This window comes from Hyperolius riggenbachi, chromosome 8 (genome assembly GCF_040937935.1).
Source record: "Hyperolius riggenbachi isolate aHypRig1 chromosome 8, aHypRig1.pri, whole genome shotgun sequence".
NCBI classification, from domain to species: domain Eukaryota; kingdom Metazoa; phylum Chordata; class Amphibia; order Anura; family Hyperoliidae; genus Hyperolius; species Hyperolius riggenbachi.
Genome location: NC_090653.1, coordinates 72,309,246 through 72,326,542, shown reverse-complemented (window position 1 = coordinate 72,326,542; position 17,297 = coordinate 72,309,246). Strand labels below are relative to the sequence as shown.

The 17,297-nt window shown below is 46.4% G+C and overlaps 1 protein-coding gene across 1 annotated transcript in view; it reads right to left on the bottom strand.

The window, feature by feature from the left end:
* Nucleotides 1–17,297, bottom strand: part of LOC137528910 (cytochrome P450 2G1-like) — a 79,210-nt gene that overhangs the window by 49,654 nt on the left and 12,259 nt on the right. Inside the window, exons 2-4 of the mRNA XM_068250674.1 lie at nucleotides 14,838–15,000; nucleotides 11,668–11,820; nucleotides 3,477–3,637 (exon numbers count right to left, since the gene is read on the bottom strand). Of these exons, the coding sequence (XP_068106775.1) occupies nucleotides 3,477–3,637; nucleotides 11,668–11,820; nucleotides 14,838–15,000 (477 nt within the window). The remainder of the gene's footprint in view (nucleotides 1–3,476; nucleotides 3,638–11,667; nucleotides 11,821–14,837; nucleotides 15,001–17,297) is intronic.

Genomic DNA, 17,297 nt, shown 5'->3' with positions numbered 1-17,297 from the left:
TACAAAGTAATAATCTAAACATAGCCAGGGCCTGGCCGAGGCAGAGGCGAGAGAGGCTCCAGCCTCAGGGCGCTGTGCCTCTTAGTCTAATAGCAACCAGTGTGTGACGCCTGGGGTGGGAGGGATGGAGGGGCACACTTTGGTGTCTCAGCCTTGGGTGCTGGAGGACCTTGTCCCAGCTCTGAACATAGCTCCCAACTGTCCCTCTTTTGGTGGGACAGTTCCTCTTTGGGAACTAAATTCCTCTGTCTCTCTTTGTTCCTCATTTGTCCCTCTTTCAGGACTCATGTACAGATCTATGGGTATATATGTATTTTAAAACTGAAAAATGTGTTTAATTCACTCTAAATTTTATTCACATCCTACCACCCTGGCGTTCTATTGTTTGCGCCAGGGTGGATGCGCAGCACTATTTTTTGAATATTTTTTTTTAAATCATGTAGCTAGCCTAGCGCTAGCTACATGATGCCCCCCTCCCTTCCGCATCCCTCCCACCCCTCCGATCACCGCCGGCGCCATTACCCATAAGGAAATCCCGTTCTGAATGGGATTTCCTTTAGGGCTTTCTCCATCGCCATGACGACGATCGGGATGATGTCATCGACGTCGTGACGTCAGACTGAGTTCCGATCCACCCCTCAGCGCTGCCTGGCACTGATTGGCCAGGCAGTGCAGGGGTCTCGGGGGAGGGGGGGTGGCATGTTACGCGGCGGGTAGCGGCGCATCGGCGGTGAGCGGCGCCGATCGTCCCCAACACTTTGCTTGCTGCGTGATTTTTTTTTTATTTAAAATATGAATATCGGCCCAGCGGGGCCTGAGCGGCTCTCTCCGGCGGTCATGGACGAGTTGAGCTCGTCCATACCACCAAGGAGGTTAAAGAGACTCCGAAATGGCACACAGGGGCTTGATTCACTAAGACAAATATCATGCCTTATCAAAGTTAGCACGCCTTATCAAAGTTAACACGCCTAATCAGAGTAGCATCGTGAACTTATGCCTGCTAATTGGCAATGACGAGAGCTCCACTTGTCCTGCCCTGAGCCCCTGCGGGTTTGTAGAGCTCGCTATGCAACTCTAAGGCGTGTTAACTTTGATAAGGCATGCTATTTGTCTTAGTGAATCAAGCTCAGTGTCGTTTTTTTCCTTACCCGGTACTTCCTCCAGCCCCATAAGCATGGATGAGTCCCTCACCGTCCTCTCACATGCCTCTGTTAGAGGGACTCCGAGCTCACAATAAAAAAGAAAGTTGAACTCACCTGGGGCTTTCTCCAGCCCAGTGCTGGTCGGGAGGTCCCACGACGGCGTCCTGGCTCCTCTCCAACACCCCGATTTGGAATGGCTGTCAGGCCGCAGCCCGGGCGACACTCTCCCGAGTGTCGGGCTGCTCCTTCCGCGTATGACGCGGATGACGTCACACGCCGGCCGCCTCGCGTCATCACGGCGGCCGGCGTGAAAGTACTGCGCATGCGCGATTAAAGCGCGCATGCGCAGTACTTTCACGCCGGCCGCCGTGATGACGCGAGGCGGCCGGCGTGTGACGTCATCCGCGTCATACGCGGAAGGAGCAGCCCGACACTCGGGAGAGTGTCGCCCGGGCTGCGGCCTGACAGCCATTCCAAATCGGGGTGTTGGAGAGGAGCCAGGACGCCGTCGTGGGACCTCCCGACCAGCACTGGGCTGGAGAAAGCCCCAGGTGAGTTCAACTTTCTTTTTTATTGTGAGCTCGGAGTCCCTTTAAGCCGCAATCTTCTCCAGTATTCGGCTCAGTGACGTCAGTGGGGGGCCTTCTGCGCATCTGCTGACCTTCTGCACATCCGCTGGCCCCGGCTGACGTCACTCAGTCTGAGTCTGACTGAGCCAAGTATCGGAGGTTGATTGCGGCTGAACTTTTTCAAAATTTTTTAAAATTCCTTGAGGACTGCGAGAGCACAAGGACGGACACATCCATGCTTATAAGGCTGGAGGAAGCCTCGGGTAAGTAAAGAAAAACGTCCACTTGACTCATCTCTGAGTCTCTTTAAATTGTTATTTTTATTGTTATTTTCAAATGTTAATATGAATGAAAATGAACCAGGATAGAGAGGACCAGTGTGGTTTGAATGACAAAACAACATATTTTTCTTATGAAATCTTTACGGAATGCGTGACTATGGGTGTGCCGGGGTGTGATTAGGGGTGTGGCTTAAGTGTCCCTCTTTCTTATCTCAAAAAGTTGGGATGTACTGTATATATAATGAATAGTATAATCACAGACCCAAATAGGGAATATGAATAAAAGTGCTGTTGCAGGTCAAATAAAGTGCTATGGGGATAAAAAGCCCCTAAAAGTGTATCGAGGTGAAATTATCGGTATTGGTATGAGAACCAATACAAGGAGCACCCAAATGTAGTGTGGCAAGACACAGAGAAAAGTGACCAATAAAAATGAGAGAGCAAATATAGGAAGTCAACAACTTCAATAGCAAGGATGCAGTGAAAGAGTCAATGAAACGAAGGTAAACCACAAGTGAAAAGTGAAGACAAGGTCCTACCAGTTCTAGTCCAGATGGCCACCTCCCTCTGCCACCAGCTTTTTTGCTAATGATCATATCATCCGGCATGATGCAGTGTTTTTGAAGAATAGGCTTTTGTGTGAGCGCCGTTAAGTAATACTCACCTGTCCCGCCACCAGTCGCCGCTGCTTGGTCCCTCGTACACAGCACGGTGGTTGGAAGAACCATGGGGATCTCCATTGGGCTGCAAAAGACCAATGAGAACCCTCAGCAATAGGGAAAATTCTCATTGATTCATGATGGACCAATGAAAAGTGTCCCTGTTGCTAGGGAGAATTGGTCTACAGGTGAAACTAACAACAATTAGAACATCATGCAAAAGTCCATTTATTTCTGTAATGTATCTTAAATGGTAAAACCAATATACAGTATGAAATAGAAATCTATTGCAGGTGTTTTGGATTAATTAGTTGATTAGAATCTGACACTTTGAGTCTAGAATATTGAACATTTTCAAGATATTCTAATGGTCTGAGATTTTGATTTGGGTGTTTTCATAAGCTGAAAGCCAGAATCATCAAAATTATAACAACTATAATTATATAAAAATATCTTGCTTTGCATGTAATGAGTCTATTTCATATATTAGTTTCACCTTTTAAGGTGAATTACTGACATAATTGGACTTTTGCACGATCTTCAAATTTTTCCAGTTTCACCTGTGTTGCATCCCATGGAGAGCACCATGCTCCTGCCAGTTCCCGGGCTTAGTACAGGGCAATCGAGCAGCGGCGAGCAGTGGCAGGACATGTAAATGGTGATTTCCTGATGGGTGGAAATGTAGCAGATGGTGCAGAGATTACAAGCGGATGCAAAATGGAACAGATGCACTTAGCGTACCTTTTTTGCATCTGGTCAAATGTAAACCGGCCCTTGCAGTCGCCCACCATAAATAAAATCTTAAGGTTTAATTTTTATGCTTACCTGTCCCCAGACTGAGCTTATTATGGAGAAGACTTCATTGAGACAATGTAACAATTTAATGAGCTGCTTGCTCTCATAATCAAGGCGTTTCCCAAACATAATGGAATGAATTATATTGATTGACACTTTGGTCAGGAGATGTCGAGGATCAAAGTATGAGCCTAGAAAAAATGCATAGAGAGAAAGAGAGAGAGAGAGGTTACTTATCTACTTATGAGATAGTTAGTATAGTAAAACCAGCCCCGTTTCTATGGGTGTGCAAATAGTGCAAACCCCCCAGGGGCGCCGGATTGAGTGGCAGAAGGGGGCGCAGCAGCGGGGGAGTGGGCATAGTGTAGTTACAACTCACCTGCCAGGATCCCCCGCTCTTCTTCCTCTCTCAGGTGTCCGTTACGTTGGGGACAGCGCCCCCTGTGATGACGTGACCGCATGTTGTAAGGTAAGGTTGTAATTACACTATACTAGCTCCTCCTGCCGCTGTGCCTATACTGGAGGCACCTACCTATCTAACCTATACTCGGGGTACCTACCTATCTAACCTATACTCGGGGCACCTACCTAGCTAACCTATACTGTGGGCACCTACCTAGCTAACCTATACTGCAGGCACCTACCTATCTAACCTATACTGGGGGAACCTACCTATCTAACCTATACTGGGGGCACCTACATATCTACCCTATACTGGAGGCACCTACCTATCTAACCTGTACTCGGGGCACCTACCTATCTAACCTATACTCGGGGGGCACCTACCTATCTAACCTATACTATAGGTGTGGGAGGTGGGGTCTGCCCTGCTCTTCACTGCTGCATGCCCACTGCTCCATCTTCCAGGCTACCTATACTGGGGTGACTATATTACCAACACTGAGGGCAACTATACTACCTACGCTGGGGGCACTATACTAGCTACCTATACTGGGTAAACCATACTACCTATACTGAGGCAGCTGTACTACCTATACTGGCGCAACTATACTACCTATACTGGAGGCCACTATACTACCTATACTGAGAGCAACTATACTACCTATAATGAGGGCAACTAGACAAGCTACCCCTTCTGGGGCAACTACAGTATACTACCTATACTGAGGCAGCTATACTACCTATACTGGGGCAACTATACTTTCTATACTGGGGGGCAACTATACTACCTGTACTGAGGCAACTATACTAGCTACCTATACTGGGGCAACTGTACTGGGGGAAACTACACTAACTACCTATACTGGGTCAACTATACTACCTATACAGGGGCAACTATAGGGGCTTCCCTATACAGGGGACACCTATACCTGGCTACGTACCTATACTGGGGGCGAACATTTTCAGGAGCTGTGCGATCATTGAAAATTTGGGGGGGGGGGCTTCAGGCAGCAAAAAGTCTAGAACCAGCCCTGAGCACCCTACATCATAGCATTTTTGGTCACTTCTCCCATCTAACAAGCTTTGGTCAACATCTCTTCCCTCTACCCATGCAGAAAAGGCAACTGCTGGAGCAGTATTGTCATTCTCTTATCTCCTCCTGGGTCAATGCATCCTTCTCTAATGCAGATGGCTTCTCTCACATAACATGCAGTGGCAGTTTGAGAGCTGGCAGCATGTGCAGAGTAGTGTTGGGCGAACAGTGTTCGCCACTGTTCGGGTTCTGCAGAACATCACCCTGTTCGGGTGATGTTCGAGTTCGGCCGAACACCTGACGGTGCTCGGCCAAACCGTTCGGCCATATGGCCGAACTAAGAGCGCATGGCCGAACGTTCCCCGAACGTTCGGCTAGCGCTGTGATTGGCCGAACGGGTCACGTGGTTCGGACCCGAACGCGCTCTGATTGGCCGAAAGGTCACGTGGTTCGGGTAAATAAATACCCGAACCACGTCATATCTCCGCCATTTGTCTGTGGGTTTAGCTTTGGGTAGGCAGGCAGGGTAGTTCGCACTCCAGCCACGCTAGCAAGGGTCCCCCCTGTCATTGTGTCACTGCTGGGAACAGTAGTACACCGCTTGCTCAGCCACACTATATAGCATTCTGTTTACTGCCACTCTGTGTACCTCGCTCAGCCACACTATATAGCATTCTGTTTACTGCCACTCTGTGTCTGCTGGGAATAGTAGTACACCGCTTGCTCAGCCACACTATATAGCATTCTGTTTACTGCCACTCTGTGTACCTCGCTCAGCCACACTATATAGCATTCTGTTTACTGCCACTCTGTGTCTGCTGGGAATAGTGGTACACCGCTCGCTCAGCCACACTATATAGCATTCTGTTCACTGTTCTGTGTCTGCTTGGAATAGTGGTACACCGCTCGCTCAGCCACACTATATAGCATTCTGTTTACTGTTCTGTGTCTGCTGGGAATAGTGGTACACCGCTCGCTCAGCCACACTATATAGCATTCTGTTTACTGTTCTGTGTCTGCTGGGAATAGTGGTACACCGCTCGCTCAGCCACACTATATAGCATTCTGTTCACTGTTCTGTGTCTGCTGGGAATAGTGGTACACCGCTCGCTCAGCCACACTATATAGCATTCTGTTCACTGTTCTGTGTCTGCTGGGAATAGTGGTACACCGCTCGCTCAGCCACACTATATAGCATTCTGTTTACTGTTCTGTGTCTGCTGGGAATAGTGGTACACCGCTCGCTCATCCACACTATATAGCATTCTGTTCACTGTTCTGTGTCTGCTGGGAATAGTGGTACACCGCTCGCTCAGCCACACTATATAGCATTCTGTTCACTGTTCTGTGTCTGCTGGGAATAGTGGTACACCGCTCGCTCAGCCACACTATATAGCATTCTGTTCACTGTTCTGTGTCTGCTGGGAATAGTGGTACACCGCTCGCTAAGCCACACTATATAGCATTCTGTTTACTGTTCTGTGTCTGCTGGGAATAGTGGTACACCGCTCGCTCAGCCACACTATATAGCATTCTGTTTACTGTTCTGTGTCTGCTGGGAATAGTGGTACACCGCTCGCTCAGCCACACTATATAGCATTCTGTTTACTGTTCTGTGTCTGCTGGGAACAGTAGTACACCGCTCGCTCAGCCAGAGTATATAGCATTGTGTTTACTGCCACTCTGTGTACACCGCTCAGCCAGACTATATACCATTGTTTACTGACACTCTGTGTACACCGCTCAGCCAGACTATATACCATTGTTTACTGACACTCTGTGTACACCGCTCAGCCAGACTATATACCATTGTTTACTGCCACTCTGATTCTGCTGGGAACAGTAGTACACCGCTCGCTCAGCCAGACTATATAGCATTGTGTTTACTGCCACTCTGTGTACACCGCTCAGCCAGACTATATACCATTGTTTACTGACACTCTGTGTACACCGCTCAGCCAGACTATATACCATTGTTTACTGAAACTCTGTGTACACCGCTCAGCCAGACTATATACCATTGTTTACTGCCACTCTGATTCTGCTGGGAACAGTAGTACACCGCTCGCTCAGCCAGACTATATACCATTGTTTACTGACACTATATAGCAGACTATATAGCATTGTGTGTACACCGCTCAGCCAGACTATATACCATTGTTTACTGACACTCTGTGTACACCGCTCAGCCAGACTATATACCATTGTTTACTGCCACTCTGATTCTGCTGGGAACAGTAGTACACCGCTCGCTCAGCCAGACTATATACCATTGTTTACTGACACTCTGTGTACACCGCTCAGCCAGACTATATACCATTGTTTACTGCCACTCTGATTCTGCTGGGAACAGTAGTACACCGCTCGCTCAGCCAGACTATATAGCATTGTGTTTACTGCCACTCTGTGTACACCGCTCAGCCACACTATATAGCATTGCGTACTCTGCCAGTCAGTGTGTATATTGCTGGGATCAGTAATACTCCACTCACCGTCAACCACTATATGAGCTCAACATGAGTTCCCCAGAGACCTCCGCTGTGAGCAGCACTCCCAACAACAGCAACAGCCAACGCCCCACGCAAGCTATAACATCCACCCCAGCAGCCAGTGGTCAGCAGCAGCCCTCCCCGGAGGAGAACGTTGTGTCCATCAGTCCGTCGCCAGAGCGATTAATGAGGGCTGCCATTGAGGAGATGATGGGGCCTGATGTGGAGGAGGAGGTCTGGCTCAGGCCAGCATCCCAAGTTAATGTTGAGGACGATGAGGGGTCTGTGTCTGGGGATGTTGGGGTGGCAGAGGTGGTGGGTGGGTCAGACTCAGGAGAAGAGTTGTATGATGAGGATGATGATCGGGACCATCTGTATGTGCCTCAGAGTCCGACCCCGGAAAACATGTTGTATCGTGTGTTTAGGTACTAAAATCTGCGTTCCCTCCCAGTAGTGTTGGGCGAACAGTGTTTGCCACTGTTCGGGTTCTGCAGAACATCACCCTGTTCGGGGTGACTATATAGCAGACTATATAGCATTGTGTTTAATGCCACTCTGTGTACACAGCTCAGCCACACTATATAGCATTGTGTTTACTTCCACTCTGTGTCTGCTGGGAACAGTAGTACACCGCTCACCCGCCACTGTATAGCATTGTGCTCTGTGTCACTGCTGACAATAGTGGTACACCGCTCACCCACCACTGTATAGCATTTCTGTACTGCCACTGTACTGCTGCCAGTCAGCGTGCACTTTAAGGATAAGTGAAATGAGGAAGAAATCCGGTGAAAGAGGGAGGGGCAAGGGAAGAGGTGTTTCCCCTGACGGTTCACGTACAGGCCACAGGGGAGCACCCAAGAAAACCCACTCAATACTGCCCATGTTGTCCAGGACAACAACCCTCACAGATCCAAAAGAACAGGACCAGATAATTACTTGGATGACCTCTCAAGCGTCCAGCAGTGGGTTAAGCAGCACCAGCACATCACGCACGAGGTCCGAGTCCTCAGCCAGTTAAAGTCTGGGCTTTCTTTGAAGACTGCACTGAGGATGTTACCATGGCGATTTGCAAGGTGTGCAAGACCCGCCTGAGCAGGGGGAAAAGTATTAACAACCTCTCCACCACCAGCATGAGCCGCCACATTCTATCCAAACATCCCACTCTGTGGGCAAACGCGGCAGGACAGGGTACCACCAGCAACACTGCCTCCCTTGGGTTCACCAGACTCACCACCAGACCCGCCTCAGCAGCAGCAGTAGCCCAGCCATTGCGTGGTTCACAACATTCACAAACATCAGACGATGCTGACACTGTCACTTTCCGGACTAGTGCTCTTGAGGTCTCCCAGTGTTCATCAAACACAACAACCAACAGCCCTTCGGTGTGCAGCGCTACGGTTGAGTTGTCTGTCTCTGAGATGTTTGAGCACAAGAGGAAATTGCCAGCAAATGACCCCCGGGCCGTGGCAGTAACAGCCAGCCAGCATAGCCAAGCTTCTGGCCTGCGAAATGCTGCCATATCGAGTGGTGGAGACAAACAGCTTCAAGGGCATGATGTCAGTGGCCATCCCACGTTACGTGGTTCCCAGCCGCTACCACTTTGCGCGCTCTGCAGTGCCTGAGTTGCATGAGCACGTGGTCAGCTAAATAACCCGAAGCTTGAAGAATGCCGTTGCCTGCAAGGTTCACCTCACCACTGACACCTGGACGAGTGCGTTCGGCCAGGGTCGATACATCTCCCTTACCGCGCACTGGGTGAACCTTGTGGAGCCTGGCAGCGATTCCTCACCTGCTACGGCGCGGGTGTTGCCCACGCCGCAAACAGCTGGATAACAACAGCAGCACCTACCTCTCTGACTCCTTCTCCTCCAACGCATCTCAAAGCTGTACCTCATCCGGAAATGCTAACCCAGCACCAGCAGCAGTAGGATCGTGGAAGCAGTGCAGCACAGCTGTTGGCATGCGTCAGCAAGCGTTGCTGAAGCTGATCTGCCTTGGGGATAAGCAGCACACAGGGGAGGAAATTTGGAGGGGAATAAAGGAACAGACGGATTTGTGGCTGGCACCGCTGGACCTGAAACCAGGCATGAAGCTAGACACCTGGCACGAACTGGCAATGTACGCAATAGAGGTGCTGGCTTGCCCGGCAGCCAGCGTTATGTCGGAACGCTGTTTCAGTGCTGCCGGAGGCATCATCACAGATCGGCGTATCCGCCTCTCCAAAGAAAATGCAGACCGTCTGACTCAAATTAAAATGAATCAATCCTGGATTGGAAACGACTACGCAACACTCCTGGACCCCAACCAAGTAACATGACCGATGAACATCTGGGATGGTTTAGCGTTTCCGGTCCCTGTTTATTGAACCTCTCATCTGTATTACATTTATGACTGCATGGCGGCAAAAAGCATTGCTGCTATATCCGCACGCTTTTTGTCCTCATGCAAGGCCTGGGTTGTTGTGTCTCACAAAGCGTGGCCTTCTCCTCCTGCGCCTCCTCCTGTTCCATCACGTGTGCTGCTGCTGCTGCTGCTGCTGCTGGGTTACCGTTGCCGGTCCCTGTTTATGGAACCTCTTATCTTTATTACATTTATGACTACATGGCGGTACAAAGCATGCTATCCGCACGCTTTTTGTCCTCATGCAAGGCCTGGGTTGTTGTGTCTCACAAAGCGTGGCCTTCTCCTCCTGCGCCTCCTCCTGTTCCATCACGTGTGCTGCTGCTGCTGCTGCTGCTGCTGGGTTACCGTTGCCGGTCCCTGTTTATGGAACCTCTTATCTTTATTACATTTATGACTACATGGCGGTACAAAGCATGCTATCCGCACGCTTTTTGTCCTCATGCAAGGCCTGGGTTGTTGTGTCTCACAAAGCGTGGCCTTCTCCTCCTGCGCCTCCTCCTGTTCCATCACGTGTGCTGCTGCTGCTGCTGCTGCTGGGTTAGCGTTGCCGCGTGGTCCCTGTTTATTGAACCTCTTATCTTTATTACATTTATGACTACATGGCGGTACAAAGCATGCTATCCGCACGCTTTTTGTCCTCATGCAAGGCCTGGGTTGTTGTGTCTCACAAAGCGTGGCCTTCTCCTCCTGCGCCTCCTCCTGTTCCATCACGTGTGCTGCTGCTGGGTTAGCGTTGCCGCGTGGTCCCTGTTTATTGAACCACTTATCTTTATTACATTTATGACTGCATGGTGGTACAAAGCATGCTATCCGCACGCTTCTTGTCCTCATGCAAGGCCTGGGTTGTTGTGTCTCAAAGCGTGGCCTTCTCCTCCTGCGCCACCCTCCTCCTGTTCCATCACGTGTGCTGCTGCTGGGTTAGCATTACCGGTCCCTTTTCCTGGAACCTCTTATATGTATTACATTTATGACTGCATGCCGACAAAAAGCATGTTACCTGTGCAAAGAAAACAGACATTTCCCGCATTTAAAAGACAGTTTTCCCTTTGAAACTTTAAAATCGATTTTCTCAAAAACTATAAGCTCTTTTTGCTAAATTTTTTTTCCTCTTGTACCCACTCCCAAGGTGCACATACCCTGTAAATTTGGGGTATGTAGCATGTAAGGAGGCTTTACAAACCACAAAAGTTCGGGTCCCCATTGACTTCCATTATGTTCGGAGTTCGGGTCGAACACCCGAACATCGCGGCCATGTTCGGCCTGTTCGGCCCGAACCCGAACATCTAGATGTTCGCCCAACACTAGTGCAGAGGAAGGAGAACTGAACCCATCAATGGGGGAGTAAAGATTCTGGTACAAGGAGTTTGGGTAAAAAAGGGGGGGATTCCAATGACTCATTGTGCTCAGTGTACATAAATTGGAAACCCTTTTTTACCAAAACTCCTTGTGAGTCACCCTTTTGTTTCCTAATCACAAGACCTTCATACCTCTTAGATATTTTTTTATTTGTTGGGTGCCTCCAAAACCTGTTCCAGTCTATCTTTTGCACCCTATGTCAGTAGGGTACTCACCCCGAAAGTGCTCTGAAGGGTGAATATTTTTTTTTGAGCTGCAACCGAAGTCTCTACTAAAAGACAGAGTGGGAACGGCACTTCCCTACATGCTCAATGCTCATACGAGTGTACGAGTGGTTGCCTCCGGGAGCAACCCACCCTTGTGAGTATATTTTCACTTTTGCTTTATAGCACTTATAGCACTTCTACCAGGCAATATTACACTAGAACAGGCTCCCGGTGTCCGTTTGTCCTTTTTTGTTTCTACTAGTTCTGAACAATTTTAAGTAATGTTCTTACATAAATGAGAATAATAGGTTCTCACACGTTTCCACACCTACCATTGGCTCTTTTTAATTCATCTACCAGGCACTGAGCTTCCTCTTGAATACGATCCTCTATTTTCCTCTTTCCCATGCCTAAATCTCGCAATGCCACCAAGGAAAACTGACGAAGCCTCTTCCATCTGTGAAGATCACCAGTCAAGGCTACTCCTGATTTGTGAGAAAAAGAAACACATCAATATATTTTCTCTGGTTTACTCTTATGCTGGGAATACACAATGCATTTTTTCCACCCGATTCTCGACTCGATCGATTTTGCCACTCAATTCTTCACTCGATTCTCTTGTCTTCCGCTAGTTTTTCTTATCTTTTTCCATTCACTTCTATGAGAAATCGAGCAGTAAAACGATAGAACGTGAGATCGGTCATGTCGGAAATTATCTATTGAACCAACTATCTGCTGGAAAAATGCATGGTGTATTCCCAGCATTACTCACCACCTCACTCTCCTATATCTGCTGCAGAAATGATCAATTAGATGTTAATTTCTAGCTTAATGAAATGTAGTTGCAATTTACATACAAGTTGGATCTGGAGCAAGTGCAGTAGATTCTTATTTTGATTTGCTCAGTTCCAAGCTGCATGCCATTTACAACAACTTTGAAAATTAGCATCTCAGTGATCATCTCTACCATGAAAGAGATCTACCAGTAGTGACCAGAATGATCCCTACTGTAAATGCAATGGCCCTTATTCAATTTACATTTTTCTCCTTAGTTTTCTTCTAGGAGATCGTTTTCCATCTTCTGTTTAAAATACCTTTTCAGCACGCTGCAATTTCAAAAAGTACTTAAAGAGACTGTGAAGTCTCTTAAAAATCCTCATTTTATTACAAAATCCTGTTTAGCATATTAGCCCTACCTAAACCGCCACATTCCTGCCACTGTAATCTAACTAAATCCCCCCAAACTCCCTGGGGGGCAATCCAGACAGCGCTTCCGTGAGAGGCAGAGCTATGAGCCGCAACTCTGCCTCTCAGCGCGTCTGTCAGCCCGGATCACCGCCTCTCCCCCGCCCCTCTCAGTCTTCCTTCACTGAGAGGGGTGGCTCATAGCTCTGCCTCCAACAGCAGCAAAATACACGACCAAGGAAGTCGTGGATTTTGCGGGGAAGAGGGAGGTGAGGGGGGTTAGGGAGGATTCAGATAGATTACAGCCACGGGGATGCAGCGGTTTAGGTAGGCCTAACATGTTAAACAGGATTTTGTAATAAAAAAAAGGATTTTTAAGAGACTTCAGAGTCTCTTTAAAAGTTGGTGGAAAAATTATTGTGACCATTTTCTAGCTTGCTGGTGGCTCAAAAGGCATTTCATAGATTAAGTGGGAAAATATCATCTAAGAGAAAACTTATGAGAAAAAGGTGAATTGAATAAGGGCCACATTGCTCATCCTTTAGACCATGGTCATTTTTAGGGATGGGCAAACCAAGCAGTTGCCTGAGGTAACAGCTGCTTGCAGGGGGCACCAAAAAGCTATTATTATTAGAATGTGCTTTATGGAATTCTTAGACACAACTGCTAATTCCATAAAGACAAGGATTAATGATAATTTTAACACCTAAATGGGCACAACTGATTTACATAATAACAGCTGCCTGAATAGCATAACAATAAATAGCAGGTACTGTTCATGAGCAAATTAAGCTGCAATGGTTTTGATTTGATCTCTATTGACTGTTGCAATCGCTCTGGACTTCCAGGACAACATTCCAACCTATATACTGTAGGCTTCACAAACAGTTTTTTGTTTTTTTTATTAGTTTAAGCAGACTGTGATTGTCTATTGTTGTGACTTAGATGCAGATCAGATCACATTTTATGACCAATTTGTGTAGAAATGTATATAATTCCAAAGGGTTCACATACTTTTTACTGCATATATATATAATATATATATATATATATATACATATATATATATATATATATATATATATATATATATATATATAATTAATTTTTTGGGGGTAACTATGGGAGAGTGGAGTAGGTATAGGGTTAATTTGAATCGGTATTTATGTATAAGTGTTTGTTTAATCTTTATCTTCCTTTGCATACTGTTAGTACAATAACAGGAAGTAATGTGTGTATGTTTTTACCTTCTGTTTGTCAATGACCACAGCATCTCATTGATGCCGGTGACCATTGATCACAGGCACTTACATCAATGAATGGGAATGCACTGTTCTGGGTACTAACAGGCATCGTCGTGAACGACCGCATATAGCGCATAGTGGTGATCACGGCGAAATACTTATATCTACATCCGCAAAGCAAAGATGAAGTCTCCAGGGGCGTAGATAAACTGTATGATTTACATTAAGTGTTTAAAATAAGCAGAATCGTATATAAAAGTGAAGTCAAGAATTAGTAAACACACAGTACAGCAGAGATGAACCCCCCCCCCCCAAAAAAAAAAAAACACCATTAAATAATCAAAACCATTGACATCTATAAAACAGAATGATCCACAATGCTAAACTTATAATACAGCCACATAACTGTTGAGAGCGCAAAAGGCCACAGATACACATAGGCAACTAGAAGGTGCCAACCAACATGTCCCTAATTAGACCATAGTCAGCTACACCCAAAGAGAGTCCAATCAACTCTTTTCACATTTTTGTTCTTCAAATGTAGCTGGAACCCCCTGTGCATATAAAGAGGAGTGTAATTAGAAATCACTGGGCCCCCCTGCAAAACTTTGGATGGGGCCCCATCACTACAGTACACAGCACTTGGGGAGGGATAGAACAACACTGTACACAAGACCCTGTTGAACACTGAATAGGAACTGTCTAGAAATCTTTGTCTGCAAAACTTTGTATGATTCCTCATCAGTGGCTGAGCAGATGCAGTGATTAGAACAATTGTGCAGAGAGCAGAAAAGTTTTTTCCCCTCTTTGCCCTTAGTTGTCATTCTCCCCCTGTGGCCTCTGGGGCCCCCTGCAGCTGCATACCTTGCATGGTCTATTGTTACGCCCCTGCGATATAAATTCGTTTCTCCAACTTCAAGTAGGAGTTAAACCTGGCAATCCAAATCACATAAGATGGTGGAGTCTCGTTAGTCCATCTTTAAAACATTAATGTCACTGAATGGGACTGAAAAATATACAAAAATATACAAATATCTACAGCAATCTCTAAATCTAATTCTTAGTGAACTCACCATAGTTTTTATAGACAGCATTAAACGAGAAAATGTCTCCTCGGGCTAAGAAATCATCAGCTCTGTCTATGTAGACTTCTCTAACTGCATCGTATCCAGTGACCACCACGACTGGACGGGAGCCCATATAGATGGTTAAAACATCTCCATATTTCTCCTTCAGCTGGATTGAAATTGAATGCATTGTTCTGTCAGAGTTATGATTTTGACAATAAATAGAATGTATTACATTTGATAGGAAGGCATAGTAAAATACAATGGAAAATTGCCAGAAAGCCTGGGTGACATGACATAAAAGGGGTACTGTTATGATAAATTATAATGGCATCCAGATGTGTGCAACAGGCCCTTTATATTGTTGTAAGAAGTGTTTAGCATTACTGTTCTGTATTAAAAGAGCAATCAGAGGCCTTTAGACAACAAATTATAGATGTCTGGGAAGGAATTTGAAAAACACAAATTTGAGCTCACTAGCTTAATCCTTGGGCCAGGAGAGCAAGGCCAGATCCCTCCCTCTACGCATTCTACCACTCCTGCCAATCAAACACTTGAAAGTAGAAAAGAAGGAAGGACACAAATAGCATGAACTGTCCTTCAATTGTAATGTAACACAAGTGACTACAGGGGTTGGTACCAATGTGGTACCAATGGAGTGTGAGGACCTTCCAAAGGAGACAAAAAGACCCTGACAGTGCAGCACGTTGAGGGTATAAGACACTCAACAATGGTATGTGAAGAATATTCACAAGAATAGGTTTCAAGACTGGCAACCACAGTGTAACGGCTGGTGAGGAAAGTGGTCCTGACTTGGGTTCTTTAGTATTTGACATTGGTTGCTCTCCAGGAAAAGAAAAAGGGGTGTAAGGGTTCCAAGGAACCAACATACACAGCCAACACTCTGAGCTGTTGGGGTTGGTGGAGAATATTACTGGGAGGGAGGAGACACCCCAAGATGTGATGTGTGTGTGTGTGGAAGGGATAATGTCAGCAAGAAGAATTATTGTGGAAAAAAAACATTTCTCAGCTTTTATTTACATTTGAGCAAAACGTGTCCAGTCCAAAAGTATTCATACCCTTCTCAATAATCAATAGAGAAGCCTTTATTGGCTATTACAGCAATCAATTGCTTCTTATAATTGCAGACCAGCTTTTTGCATGTCTCCACAGGTATTTTTGCACAATTTTTTTTAGCAATGAGCTCCAAAGTTTTCCGGTTGGAGGGTCTACTTGCCATCACCCAGATCTTCAGCTCCCTCCACAGATTTTAAATTGGAATTAAGTCAGGACTCTGGTTGGGCCACTCCAAAACGTTAATGTTGTTGTCTGCTAACCATTTCTTCACCACTTTGGGTCATTGCCATGCTGAAATGTCCACTGGTAGAGATGGCCCGAACCTCCGATTTTAGGTTCGCGGACCTACTGCGAAAGTTCGGTTCGCGCGAACTTTCGCAAACCGCAATATACTTCAATGGGGAGGTGAACTTGGAAATTATAAAAAATTATGCTGCCCAGAAAAGTGATGGAAAAGATGTTTCAAGAGGTCTAACACCTGGAGGGAGACATGGTTGAGTGGGATAGACGTCAGAGAAAAATGTGCTTGCTTAGGGATTTGTAGGATGTCAAAAGCAACCTCACATACATTGGCCAGGAATCAATCCCAGGTCAACTGCTTGGAAGGCAGCTATGCTCACCACAGTACCACCAATGCTACATGCTGAAGCCAGCCTAGCATGTACCATTGTGATATACCCAAGAGAAAAATGAGCTTGCTTATTTGCCTAATTTGCTATATGAAAGCAGTGGGGCACATGGTGATACTGCTTACAGGCTTCACTTCAAGACTTCAGAAAGATCATGTGCCCCCCTGGATGATGCTGGTGTAACACACACAGCAAAGGACAGCAATTTGAAGTCTGGAAGATTCCAGGGCAAGGGTGGGAAGGATGAAAAGCTAGGTGGCCATGCAACCATTCCTGCTAACCAAAAGCTTACTTGTGTCTTACAACACATTGGTTTACGACTTTACCAAATCCAATGCTCCAATATAGGGAAGCTTCTCTGTTTGCTGTTTTATTTGTTTTTTTTTAAGTGTGGTGTCACAGTTCACTTATCTCTTCAACTACTAGAAAGGCCCAGGAGTAGTCTTAGCTACCATAATATCTATGTTACGGCAGGTAGGGATGGTCGGAAATGCCAATTTCCGATTCCGCTATAAATCTGAATTCCGCCATTGCCAAATACCGATTCCGCTTTCCGCTACCAATTTCCGCATTCCGATGCGGAATTTCCACCGGAAATCGTGGAAATTCCACCCGACTTTAACATCGATTTTCACAAAAACCATAAGGTCTTTTTGAAAACTTGTTTTTGCATCTTGTTCAGGAGATTCTGTTGAACAAACCCTGAAAATTTGGGGTTTCTAGGACTTACGGGGGCTTTGCTATTAACCACTATAAGTCG